Here is a 12,012-nt window from a genome sequence, read left to right on the forward strand (position 1 = left end):
TTGATTTCATATTGAGCAATGGCATGTATTTAAGGTCTGCGGTGATAGTCTAATAGACTATTTATGTGTATTTAAATTCGCAAGTCTGACATACTTCAACATGCAACATTTTAATCGTGTGGCAACGCCATTTCGGTATTTTTAAGAGAGCGCCGCAACGTTCACACTTGAAGAGCTCTCAACAAAAAATTTGCCGACTGACGCTTGTTTATTGGTTTAATATAAATTTACTGAATTTATCGCGTAAGCGGGGCAATATTGCACGCCAAAATGGCCGACGCCGACGATGGAGCTGAGTTATTATTCTTCGACACTTTCTCACATGAAGAAGTTACCGTAAGTAAAATTAGAATTTTCTTGATATCAACATGCGTGTATTAACAACATATTGCAACTGTTGCAGGATATCAACTTGGACTTGGTTCAGTTCCCAAAGCCTGTGTTTATAACACAAGTGCGCATTATACCATTGGGCGCGCGAGTTCAAGCGGACTTTCCCGGCGGCGTTCGTCTAGGTGCCACGAATCCGTCCAAGTTCGATCTGGAGTTCTTTGTCAATGATTTGGGTATGCCGGGTGCCTCAGCGTTTGAGAATCTGGGCTTGTTGCGCTACAACCAGAATGACTGCATACATCTGGACTGCTCTCAAGAGAAAATACCAACAGATGGTCTTGTGTTACGTGGCTGGTATAGCGCCATTACCTTAGCTGTATATGGCATACTAACCAACTCTGTGACTGAGCCTATTGCCAGCCCAACTTTACCGTGCGAGCCAGCAATGACTGGACCCGAGATGTGCAATCTAAGCGGAGAGGTTCTTCTGCCCGATGAAGTGATCAAAGATGATTGGTCAGAGCCAATGCAAACTGAGCTGATGGCCGCTGCTGCACACAAGGCTAGCGTCAGCGTGAGCGACTACGAGCACGACGATATCGAATATGGCATGTCGCGTGATCACTACCACCAGCATGCAGACGAGGAGCAGCGGGAATTGCGACGCATGCGACGGTCCACGCATTCTACTGATCACTCTCCACCGCCGCTGCGCACGCACACGCACTCAGAGAGCAATGACAGGGAATACTTGCGCTGGTGAGTACTCTAAAGGTTTTGTTACTTCACTTTTAATGCTTCAAAATATCTATTAACAGTTCGCGCGACAAGGCGCCGCGTGATTGGTCGCGTTCACCAGAGTATTCCAGTCACAGAGCGCGACGCAAGCGTTCAGAGCGCTCTCGCTCCGATGCAGATGAGCACAAGTGGCCTCGTACGCCTCCTGTTTCAATTGACTCGCCAACACGTCCTCGTTCTCCAGACACCATGGACTATGACGACGACGATACACGCTCGCCCTATAAGCTGCAGAGCTCGCATGGCTATCGCCACTCTTCGGAGTCGTTGCCACGAGAGCGCGACGAAGAAGAGCGGGATCGTGAACGAGAGCGCTCTGAAACACCGCAGGAGCAATTTGAGCCCATTCTTAGTGATGATGAAATCATGGGCGACGATATGGAAGACGAAGACGATGGAGTAGATGCGGCTGCTGCAGCAGAGTATGAGCGCGAACTGGAGGCAGCCGCAGCAGCTGCACCACCTGCCATAGACGCCTTCGAGCCATGGCAACGTCCGCTACAGAAATACGATGGCGACTTGCTGACTCACTTCAGCAAAGAGCTCGATACACTGCGGCTACTCTTCAAGAAGCTATCTCTGCAGATCAGATGGGACAATGTGAGCGCCTTTAACGAAGAGCACGGCGGAGTCACTGTAGACGAGCGAGAGCAGTTCGTCTACCTCGGCGAGCAGTTAAATAATCAACTGGCCTACTTAACGCAGCACTACAAGCGCCGCAACTTTGTGCTGCAGCAGTTTTTCAAGAACGACGAGTCGCATCTGCGTCAGGCAGCGAATATTTTGCAGATTGCATTGAGCTTCCAGGCGGCCTGCATGCAACCACAGCCAGCATTTAAAATACGACATATCAAGCTGGGCGCTCGCATGGCTGAGTTATTGTGCAACAACGAGCAGCTGTTCCGACATCTGCTGCAGCAGCACAACTTTGATCCGTTCGAGGCCGTCTTCAGTCTCTATCAGGAGCCCTACATGGCACTGTCCATAAAACTGCAGCTGCTAAAAGCTGTCTACGCCATGTTGGACACCCAATTGGGCATTAAGCATTTTCTGGGTGGCAACACCAATGGCTATCAGCTGATTATCGAGTCTATCAAGGCAGCCAAGCTCACACGCACCAAATACGCCCTGCAGGCCATCATAAAAAAGCTGCACCTCTACGAAGCACTGGAGAGTGTGCGCAACAGCTGCAATCAGCTCTTTGTTCGCAAAGTGGAACGGCCGCCACAGCAGATCTGTCAGGAAATCGAGTACGCGTTTGAGATGATTATGGATGCTTTGGTAGCCAACCAGCTGAGCTTTCAGCAGCCGCGTCGATTTCTGCCCGTCTCCAAGAAGTTCGAAGTGGTCACAGATCCCAATGCACAGCGGAGCTTTGGCAATGCGCTGCAGTCCTACTTCAAACAGCATGCGCTGGCCGAATCCCTGCTGCTGATTCTAAGCAATGCCAAGGAACTCCCTGCCACCACATTCCTGTGCACGCTGGATCTGATGCATGCTCTGCTCAAATCACACGTGGGCATAGACTACTTTGTGGACGATGCGTTCGAGGCGACACAACTTATTGTGGCCATACTGCTGGGCCTGGATGAAGTGCCCAGCATGCCCAAGCCAGAAATAGAAAAGGAAGAGGAAGAGGCTGGTAAGTGACTTGCTTAAGTCTAGCTTTTATGCAATACTTATATTCTTGTAAATCTTGCAGTCAAATCTGAGGAAACGGATAAGCCTTTGGACACATCAGACAGCTCCGATAAGGAAACCGAAGTTAAAGCAGAGGGAGCGGCTGCTGCAACTGTGGCCATTGACGTTGCCGTACAAACGGAGCCCACGCCTGTCAAAGCACCTCAAAAGCTAGCGCCCGTCCTTCGGCCCGTTTTGCCACGCCTGGCCCGCCTTGGGATTGAGTTGGCCTACAAAGTGCAGACGCGCTATCACCTGGATGCGATTGTGTTCACGGCTGCACTGCCTGAGTACGATGCCATCACAGTGGCCACACATATGCACGCAATATACTCACAGACTTGCGACCCGGCAGGTCGTCAGCACACCATCGAGGTGCTGGGACTGAACAATAACCTAAAGATTTGCATGGACCTTATTAAAAAGGAACAGCGGCTGCAAGCGCAGCGACAGCTGAGCTCGCCAGGCACCAAATACAAGAGTCCAGTGCTCAGCTATGCGGTGGACATGGTGGATTGTTGTGTGCGCTACTGTGAACAGCTCGACTACCTGATCGAGCATGGCGCTGTCATACTGGAGCTGGCCAAGAACCACGAAACCTTCGAGCCATCAGTGTCGGCCGTGTTGCAGGAGATGTATGTGTACATGAAGCCACTGGAGGCCATTAATGTGTTCATCTACGACGACATCATGCCCCTAGTTGAGGTGATTGGTCGATCTCTTGACTATCTTACCACCTTCCCTGGGGATCTGATTATGGCCTTGAGAATACTGCGTTATCTGGTCACCACGAAGTCGACACCGCCGCCCGGCGTCAAGCAGTCCAAACGGCCGGACACCGAGGAGTTGAAACATCGCTTTGTGGCCCTCCAGCTGTACGCTGCGGATGGCGTACAGCTAATGATTCAGATAATGGAACGGCTGTGCACGTACTTTGAGCAGCCCGGCATGCATGCACCCGCTTTGATGACCATTCAGGGCGTGCACTGCTGCCAGATCATGTTGCCCACGCTGCAAATTCTACGCGAACTGCTCTCCTATGCCATACTGTGCCGCGATGGCGCCTTCAAAGACCTGACTTCGATCGATCATCTGGTTAAGGTATACTTCCTGTTGTACTATTATCCCACGCGCTGCCAGGCGGGTGCTGAGGTGGAGCAGTGCAAGCTGGAGGTGGTACAAACACTGTTGGCCTATACGCAGCCGCACGAGCAAGACGAGGAATCGTTGCATAAGTCCCTCTGGACGCAAATGATACGCGAGGTGCTGAAGAACATTGATGGACCGGCCAACTTTATACCGGGCCTGAAGCTACTGGCTGAATTGTTGCCACTGCCGTTGCCCATGCCACAGCCACTGAGCGATCAGCTGAAGCAGCAGCACAAGCAGCGTTTGATCACTGAACGCAAGCTGTGGTCCGCTCACCTGCATCCGCAGAGCGGACAAATTGCCAAGCTGGTGGAAGCGCTGGCGCCTTCAAGTTTCCCGCAGCTGTCCGAAATGCTGCAGCGCGTCTGCATGCAGCTATCAGACCTGGCACCCAACATGACGCTGCTCATAGCCAAGACCATAATGGAACTGCTGTGCAATGAATACCAGAGCTCCAATTGCATGCCGACGACGAATCTGGAGCGCCTGCTACGTTTCTCCACGCGGCTCTGTGCCTTTGCGCCACTTAAGAGCTCCATGCTGTCCATATTGTCGGGCAAGTTCTGGGAGCTCTTCCAGTCGCTGCTGTCGTTGAACGAGTTCAACGAGGTGGTCTCCAATTGCCAGGAGGCAGTGCATCGCATACTCGACAGTTTCCTAGACTCTGGCATCTCCTTAATTTCACATAAATCCACAGCGCACCCAGCGCTCAATTTGTCGGCTGCACTGCCGCCCAAGGAACTAATCCCACGCGTCATCGATGCTGTGTTCAGTAATCTGGCCAGCGTGGAGGTCACTCATGGAATTTCCATTTTGGCTGTGCGTAATCTGGTCATCCTGACCGAGCACGAGTAAGTATCAAGCATAGATCTCTTAGTAAACTTGAACTTAATCTTGTTTTCTCTTTGTACAGTTACACTTTCTATCACCTGGCGCAGTTGTTGAAGCAGAAGATTAGCGAGTTCCAGGCGTGGATGGAACGTGTTATACTCCACAATGAGACGGTTGAGTATAATGCAAACATAGAGTCGTTAATTCTGTTGCTGCGCTCCCTGACTCAAATTGAGCCAGCTCCAGCAATGTCTGCCATGCCTAGCCGAACGCTTAAGCTGGGTCCATCTGAGCTCGCGCAGCTGCTTGAGTTTCAGGATGTGGAGCTGGATAAGCCGCCGGTCTTGCAGCGCATACTTAAAGTGCTCGAGAAGCACAAGGCCGTGGCCAATGAGGCGGCTCTGTGTGATTTGAAGCAGCTTATTGCCCTGCAGGCATCCAAGCAGGAGCAGGAGACGCAGCCAACAACGGCTGCCTCAGTGGAAACGCCAAATGAAGCCGACGCAAACGCAACCAGTGGCAGCAACGTCAGCACAGGACCACTCAATGTTGAGCCATATCTGCCGCAAGCTGAGGGCATCGTCACACAGTACGAGGCACGTCCCATATTTACACGCTTCTGTGCGACGGCTGAGAATGTCCAGCTGACTGCGCGCTACTGGCTGGAGCCGCTGCCAATTGAGGTCATTGAGGATATGGATGAGCCGCTGTACGAGCGCATTGCTTGCGACTTGACTGATTTAGCCAACGTGTGCCTAAATCCCGATCTGAATCTCACGGGCGATTGCAAGCGTGTGCTGCATTTATCTGGCTCACCGCAATCCAATCGCGAGATGACACCCACAGCGCCATGTTTCCGCACTCGACGTGTCGAGGTGGAACCTGCCACGGGCCGGCCAGAGAAGAAGATGTTCGTAAGTGCGGTGCGAGGACGCGGCTTTGCACGGGCACCACCTTCCCGTGGGGACTTATTCCGCTCCAGACCACCAAACACATCGCGACCACCATCGCTGCACGTGGACGATTTCCTGGCGCTGGAGACGTGCGGTGCACAGCCCACCGGGCCAACGGGCTACAATAAAATACCTTCAATGTTGCGCGGTTCGCGCGTAGGTCGTAACCGGGGCTCACGCATATCAGCAGCAGCTGCCTACAGGTAACGAGCTTTACGCTTTGTAAATATAGCATCTTTATCAGTTTTGTTTTCTCCTCTCGCTTGCAGGCAGAAGAAGCTCTTACGCATCGGGTCGCCCTCGAATTGGTCCGAGACGACGGGCACGCCGTATCGTTCGGGAGCTGCTGAAGGGCATTTCAGCAGCGGCGACTCGCACTACACTTCGCCCCACTACAGCGGACGACCACGTGGGCGTGGCCTGCGCTCCAGACCGTCCTATCTGCGCTAGGGACGGCGCCAGTTTTTGCATATATCAAAAGTGTTTTCTGTATATTTGATTTATACAATTTGTATGTAAAGTAATTAAACTTAAGCATTCTCTGTAATCACACAATTCAGGCGCACATCGTGATCCTCCATGGGCAGCTCCTCGTTGCTGACGATCTGCTCATTGAGGGCCAGTGCCATAATGGTTGTCTTCTTGTGCGGATACTTTTCCGCATGCTGCTTCAGATATTTGTCATAGTAGCCCATGCCGTGGCCCATGCGATCGCCGCTGCGCGTGAATGCGACGCCGGGCACGATAAACAGATCAATGCCATGTCCTGCAGGAGAGATTGAGTATGCTACGCATAGGGATATTATACGGTCATTGTTTACCATTTGTCATGGCATCCTCGCGGCTCTCCTTAAAATCGGGCTGCTTTATATTCCATTTGGTCAGCGGCAATCCCTCGTACTCGTTCATATCGCGCAAACGCACCATTTTCATCTTTGTGCCCTGATAGGTGGGCACAAACACCATCTTCTCCAGCCTAAACATCTCGCGGATTATCGCAGTGGTGTCCAGCTCATCGCTGGTGCTCAGATAGATGCTAACGCGCTGAGCCTGACGAAATGCCTCATTTTTCAGCACCTGCCGAGAACAGATGTTCGTAAGTATAATCGGCGATCTAGATCTGACCTAAGCGCACTGACTCTCTCGGTCACTGCCTCCGATTGTCTAGCTATCATCTCGGGCGTTAAACAGCTGAGGACCTCCTTCATGCGATTCCTCAGGGCTACCTTAAGGCTATTTTGGATGGCTGCCATGGCGAAGCACAGTGCACACACTCTATGGACCGGAGAACGACTGATTTCAGCTTGCACTCATGCAGCCTCTATAGCTGCCCCTCTGTGGATTAGTCGCTTATCAGTAAAACTGCGCATTATCAGTTTTTGCCGACCACATGCTCTTCCTCCACCGATTCGTAAACAAGCAACAGGTCGGTTTGCATACATTCATTTGCATACATTAATTGATAAGGCAATTACAAAGCTTGAGACTCGCAGTGCTTATATAATTATTTACTTACATATTTGTATATTTATACAACAGTTCGTCTTGCCGTGCATTCACTGTAGCCGAATTGGCGTGCGCCCCCTTTTCAAACCAGCGATTGACACTTTATATTTAGCACTAAAAATGCCAGCAGTTGCGGCTATCAGTGCTGTCGGCGACGTCGGGCTCTCGTCGAATTTGGCTTTTTTTCTCAATAATTTAGCCGCCAAATTTAAAACGAGCTGACGGACTGAATTGTTAAATTAAATATTTTCAATTGTATATATAAATGAATAATTATTTAATATATATTTTATTTATTTGACAAATTATTATATATACATACACTGAATGGAGTTCTCAATGTACTAAATCGAATGACAAACATGCCAAAGTTACACAAACATATTGTATTATATTGTATTGTAGGTTATCAGTTCTTCACATTGTTTATCAAGTAGTAAACGGTTATTTGGATTAACACTTTTGTCTTGCAGATTTTCATTGGAATAGTAACAATCCAAACATCATCCTCCAACACCTCCATATTTCACATCGGTGCGTTCTGCTCGAATTGGATTATTCAACTCAACTAAAGCCGGTTTGCTGTTGCCGTTAAATAGAGAGAAAGAGAGATATATATTATCTCGTACTTTTATAAATTTCTGATAAAGACTTATACGTTAAGTTCAAACTGATTGCTAAAATTACACATTACACTTTACGCTAATCGCTGTAGTTATTTGTGTTGAAGTAAGGAGCCATTTATTGATAACAAACATACATACATATATATTTACTGTTCTTCATACATTACACATTTATCACATTAGCTTATAATCTGTTCGAAGTGATTAATTGATGCGCTCACAACAGTTTCTCGATAGTTGCCTGCTCATTGTACTTGCTGTAAGTTGTGAAGTCATCCATGTTCAATTTGTACTCCCTCAGGTTGCCATCGGACCAAAGATCAAACTCGCGTATCACGTCCGCTGTCATTTCATCCTTGTGGCTGCCCACCACGCCCCGCCGCACAAACCTGTGTGGAGCAACGCTATTTAGCCTTATGTAAGCAGATCTAAACAGAGATCAGTGCAAGACTGGCTCACCTGAACTCCTCCACTTCGCGGCCAGCTGCTGCTTTCATGCTCTCGAATTCCTTGGCGTGGTTGCAGGCGGGATTGTCGCGCATGCTCTCGAAGGAGAGGTGCTGCTTCATCTGCTGCACCTGCTCAACGCTCACTGGGCGCTGCAGGAATCGGGCCACATCCTTGATTACCTGATCGAGCTGGGTCTTCATGCGCTCGTAGCTGGTGAAGAAGATGTACGGCTCGTGGCGCAACTGCCAGAAGTCGAGCACGTGCGGCCAGCAGGGCGTGAAGTTCACATAGCCATCGATGAAGGAGTGCATGAAATCGTCCTTGGTGCCCTGATAGCCGACCATGCCACGCCAGTGATGGAAGTACGAGACGGCTGCGTCTTTGGGATTCCGATAGACGTAGATGATCTTCGGCTTCTTGGTCCAGACCTGGCGAGGCAGCAGCCAGGCGGGCAGATGGGATTTGATGAGGCGTGGCGAGCTTAGCGCATTGGCTGCCTCGATGGTATCATGGGGCACGTTCGGCACAACGCCATTGAATCTATATTGACCAGAGGCTTAGCGAGCTTCTCATTAGTCGAGTGATCAACTTACTCCAAAAATGGGGAGCGTATGGTCAGGTCCACGGACTTGGCCGTCTCAAAGTCGCACTGATTGAGCACCAGCCAAGCCAGCTCCTGCATCCAGGTGGTGCCGCACTTGGGCAGCGTGACGATCCACACATCATCCTCACGCACCTCGAAGTCGTGCACGCGATCCAGCACGGGCTGGAAGGTGTCGGCCAGACGGCAGAAGCGCTGCTCCCAGTTGCCCACCACGGGCACGTTCGGCTCACGGGTGGCATAGATCGAGGAGTAGCCGCCGCTGATGGCCAGCTTGTCGATCTGCTCGAAGGGCACGCTTCGCGCAAAGAAACTCGACTCGGGCATAACGGCACTATGTTTGACTGATAAATCACGAATTTTCCAAATTGCTTAAAGACGCGCCCAACCGATCGCCTTCACAGTTTCCGCTGCATTAAATGCGACTGCCATCTCGTCGGGAATATCGAGGCAGAATTTCTCGCCCTACGCTGAGTGCCAGAGATGCGCACGTGACGTGATGTGAAGAGCAGTGATGAGTGATGTGACTTGATGACTCAGCTCAGTTCATATAGATTTACTCTTTTGGCAATCAGCTACCTTCACAGTCACAGTCAGCACAAGGCCTGGCTAGCATCACTATCATCATTAGAACTGTCTATATAATGATCATAAATATATTCATACAAGCCATAACATTAATCACATTAATCAATAATGAACGTGAAGCGCGCGCGCAGCCCTTGCCTGAGCCGCATCACTAATGGAGCCGCAATCATCGCATACACACATCTATAAGTGTATGCGTGTTATATAACATGCAGCAGACTCTCGTTTTTTTTTTTTTTTTTTTGTGATCTTCGGTTCGATTTTCGAAATACATGAAATGATCGGGTGCTGTAAGACTTTCTTTATGGAGGGCTTATGTTATGGGACCATGAAGCTCTTGTCGAAACCAGTCGCAAAAGAAAGTTTCGGAGTATTTCGGCTACCAATTCATTTTGTCAACAGTTTGTTTTGTTTGCTTGTTTACCTAGTGTCTTAGCAGGTGAAATTATGCGCACGTCTTCGGCCACTTAGCCATTTAGCCCAAAGAATCGAAAACAGGTCGTTTGAATGCGGATCAGAAGTACTGATTGACGCAGCTGTAAGCCAATTTGAAGAAGTGAGAGTGATCTAAAGAAGAATTTGAGGACTGGGAGATACTCTGGGAATGATACAAATTCTTTGTGGTGCGTTTAGCAGGGCATATTTTATTATTAAGTTATTTATAATTCCATTTGAAGACAGAAATGTGACCTATATAAAAACGGAGTTTCATTTGAAGCAGCATTGTATCAAAATGGGTTCATCTCTTTTCATAAGAATTCAGAAAACCTATTTAAGTTAAAAATAGAAAAATAAAATGCAATAAAAATATAAAAATATATGTAAATATTCAAAATATATTCAAAAATAAAAAGCTTTAGATTTCAGAGTCGTCTTGAATGTATTCCTATAGATAGAACAGCATACGAACAATCAATTAGGTCTATATCAGCTCAACCCATTATGATAATTAAATAATATATATACTCTATATCCTGTCCCACGCCTACTTCCTTTTTCCATGCGGTTGCACAAGTCCATCATACCCCTCCAAACTACATATATTCATAGCATTCCGGGCGTAATAACAAATGACAGCAAATCGATATATGAATATTATGAATATTCTCGCTCTCTACATTGAAAACTCAAACTTATTTGCATGCTCGACCTTGCCAAAGGCCCAAATGTAAATTAAACTTATTTTTAACTTCTGTTTTTACCTCTTTTTTTGTTTGCCATAATTTGAAAATCGAAGGTCAGTTGATTTTTGTTTTCACTTTGAATTTGTATTTATGTATTTGCGTTTTTTTATTCGCGTTTTGTTTTGTTTTTACAATAAATTTGACTAAATCTTAACATTTATAATCCTTAACCTGCAAGGAGCAAACAGATGTAGTAACAAATATATGTATGTCAGTATGTATGTAATTGTATAAAGATTCTGCATGTTGTTGGGGTAAACAAACAGGATCGAAGAATTGTTTAGTAATATGTAGAAATTTGCATGCATTTGTTTAAAGAGCTCGTATTTAAAAATAATTGTTTCTTTTTCGCTTTGATTTTTTTGATGTTGTTGTTGTAAATACTTATTAAGAAGTGTGCGTGCCTGCTAACATCGAAAAGCACGCACACACTTGCACACATACACACACACATATTAACAACAATAAATACATATGTATGCATGTAACTCGTATATATATATATATATATTTTCTTTTTTTTTTTTTTGTATTTGCATTCAATTAAAACGGAGTGCGTGGGTGTGTGTATGCATGTATTTGTTTTTTTATGAGTGTGTGCAATTCGGATTGGGCTTGGGAAACTGAAGATCGCTCGATCGATCCGGTTTCTTGTCTGTATAAACTGTATCAAAAATGTAATCGTGAAATAAATGTCTATAACAGATACAAATAACAGTGTGACTGGATGACATACCCACACACGCATACACACACACACGCACGCATTCGCATACATACATACATATATAATAATATATAAATATATCCTTTGAATATGCTTATCCTTCGTAAAAGTTGTATAAATTGTATATATGTATATATATCTACGAATATATACTTATTATTTTGCATTTGCTTTGATTCATAGGTATGTAAACATCTATGTATATATATAACATGTATATATATAATATTTTTGCTCTTTTATTTTGTTTTTGGTTTGTAATTTTTTTGTTTTTGTTTTTCAATTTTTTTTTTTTTCAACAAGAACGTATTATCGATTCGTATTAATTTACTTGTTATATATATATAATATGTAATTTGTTCAGTCAATTAGATAAAAAAGATTTCAAAAAGGTTTTCACTTATATAAATTTCATTTGCATTTCGCTTAATTCTGCAACACATCAACAGTATTCAATAATCATATATAATATTAGGTATTAGATAGTAGTAGGTAGTTGTAGTAGTAGTAGTAGTAGTTGTAGTAGTAGCAGTAGTAATAGTAGTTGTAGAAAGGGCCCCATAGAGTTACGCACGTTACATATGTG

At 46.6% G+C, this 12,012-nt stretch overlaps 3 protein-coding genes across 5 annotated transcripts; 1 reads left to right on the forward strand and 2 right to left on the reverse strand.

Moving 5' to 3' along the window:
* The first annotated feature begins 71 nt into the window (after positions 1–71).
* On the forward strand, positions 72–6,299 carry vir (VIR_N domain-containing protein). Its single transcript, XM_018011743.2, has 6 exons — positions 72–336; positions 404–1,092; positions 1,152–2,773; positions 2,834–4,811; positions 4,874–5,947; positions 6,014–6,299. The coding sequence occupies exons 1-6, from the start codon at positions 271–273 to the stop codon at positions 6,192–6,194; spliced, it is 5,610 nt and encodes a 1,869-aa protein (XP_017867232.1). The 5' UTR covers positions 72–270; the 3' UTR covers positions 6,195–6,299.
* Positions 6,207–7,784, reverse strand: Mthfs (methenyltetrahydrofolate synthetase). 2 transcript variants are annotated; one of them, XM_089471614.1, is made up of 5 exons: positions 7,573–7,784; positions 7,261–7,476; positions 6,884–7,079; positions 6,566–6,821; positions 6,207–6,510 (listed from the first exon to the last, which is right to left on the reverse strand). In XM_089471614.1, the coding sequence occupies exons 3-5, from the start codon at positions 6,995–6,997 to the stop codon at positions 6,275–6,277; spliced, it is 606 nt and encodes a 201-aa protein (XP_089327740.1). In that variant the 5' UTR covers positions 6,998–7,079; positions 7,261–7,476; positions 7,573–7,784; the 3' UTR covers positions 6,207–6,274. The 2 variants fall into 2 exon arrangements, with proteins under 2 accessions (XP_089327740.1, XP_017867242.1); XM_018011753.2 differs by lacking the exon at positions 7,573–7,784 and having other exon boundaries at positions 7,261–7,483.
* Positions 7,785–7,965: 181 nt separating this feature from the next.
* Positions 7,966–9,363, reverse strand: St1 (Sulfotransferase 1). 2 transcript variants are annotated; one of them, XM_018011752.2, is made up of 3 exons: positions 8,920–9,363; positions 8,336–8,866; positions 7,966–8,265 (listed from the first exon to the last, which is right to left on the reverse strand). In XM_018011752.2, the coding sequence occupies exons 1-3, from the start codon at positions 9,252–9,254 to the stop codon at positions 8,094–8,096; spliced, it is 1,038 nt and encodes a 345-aa protein (XP_017867241.1). In that variant the 5' UTR covers positions 9,255–9,363; the 3' UTR covers positions 7,966–8,093. The 2 variants fall into 2 exon arrangements, with proteins under 2 accessions (XP_017867241.1, XP_017867240.1); XM_018011751.2 differs by having other exon boundaries at positions 7,966–8,280.
* Positions 9,364–12,012: the final 2,649 nt, after the last annotated feature.

Source organism: Drosophila arizonae, chromosome 5 (genome assembly GCF_054131065.1).
Source record: "Drosophila arizonae isolate 15081-1271.41 chromosome 5, UAZ_ARI_1.0, whole genome shotgun sequence".
Classification (NCBI taxonomy): Eukaryota; Metazoa; Arthropoda; class Insecta; order Diptera; family Drosophilidae; genus Drosophila; species Drosophila arizonae.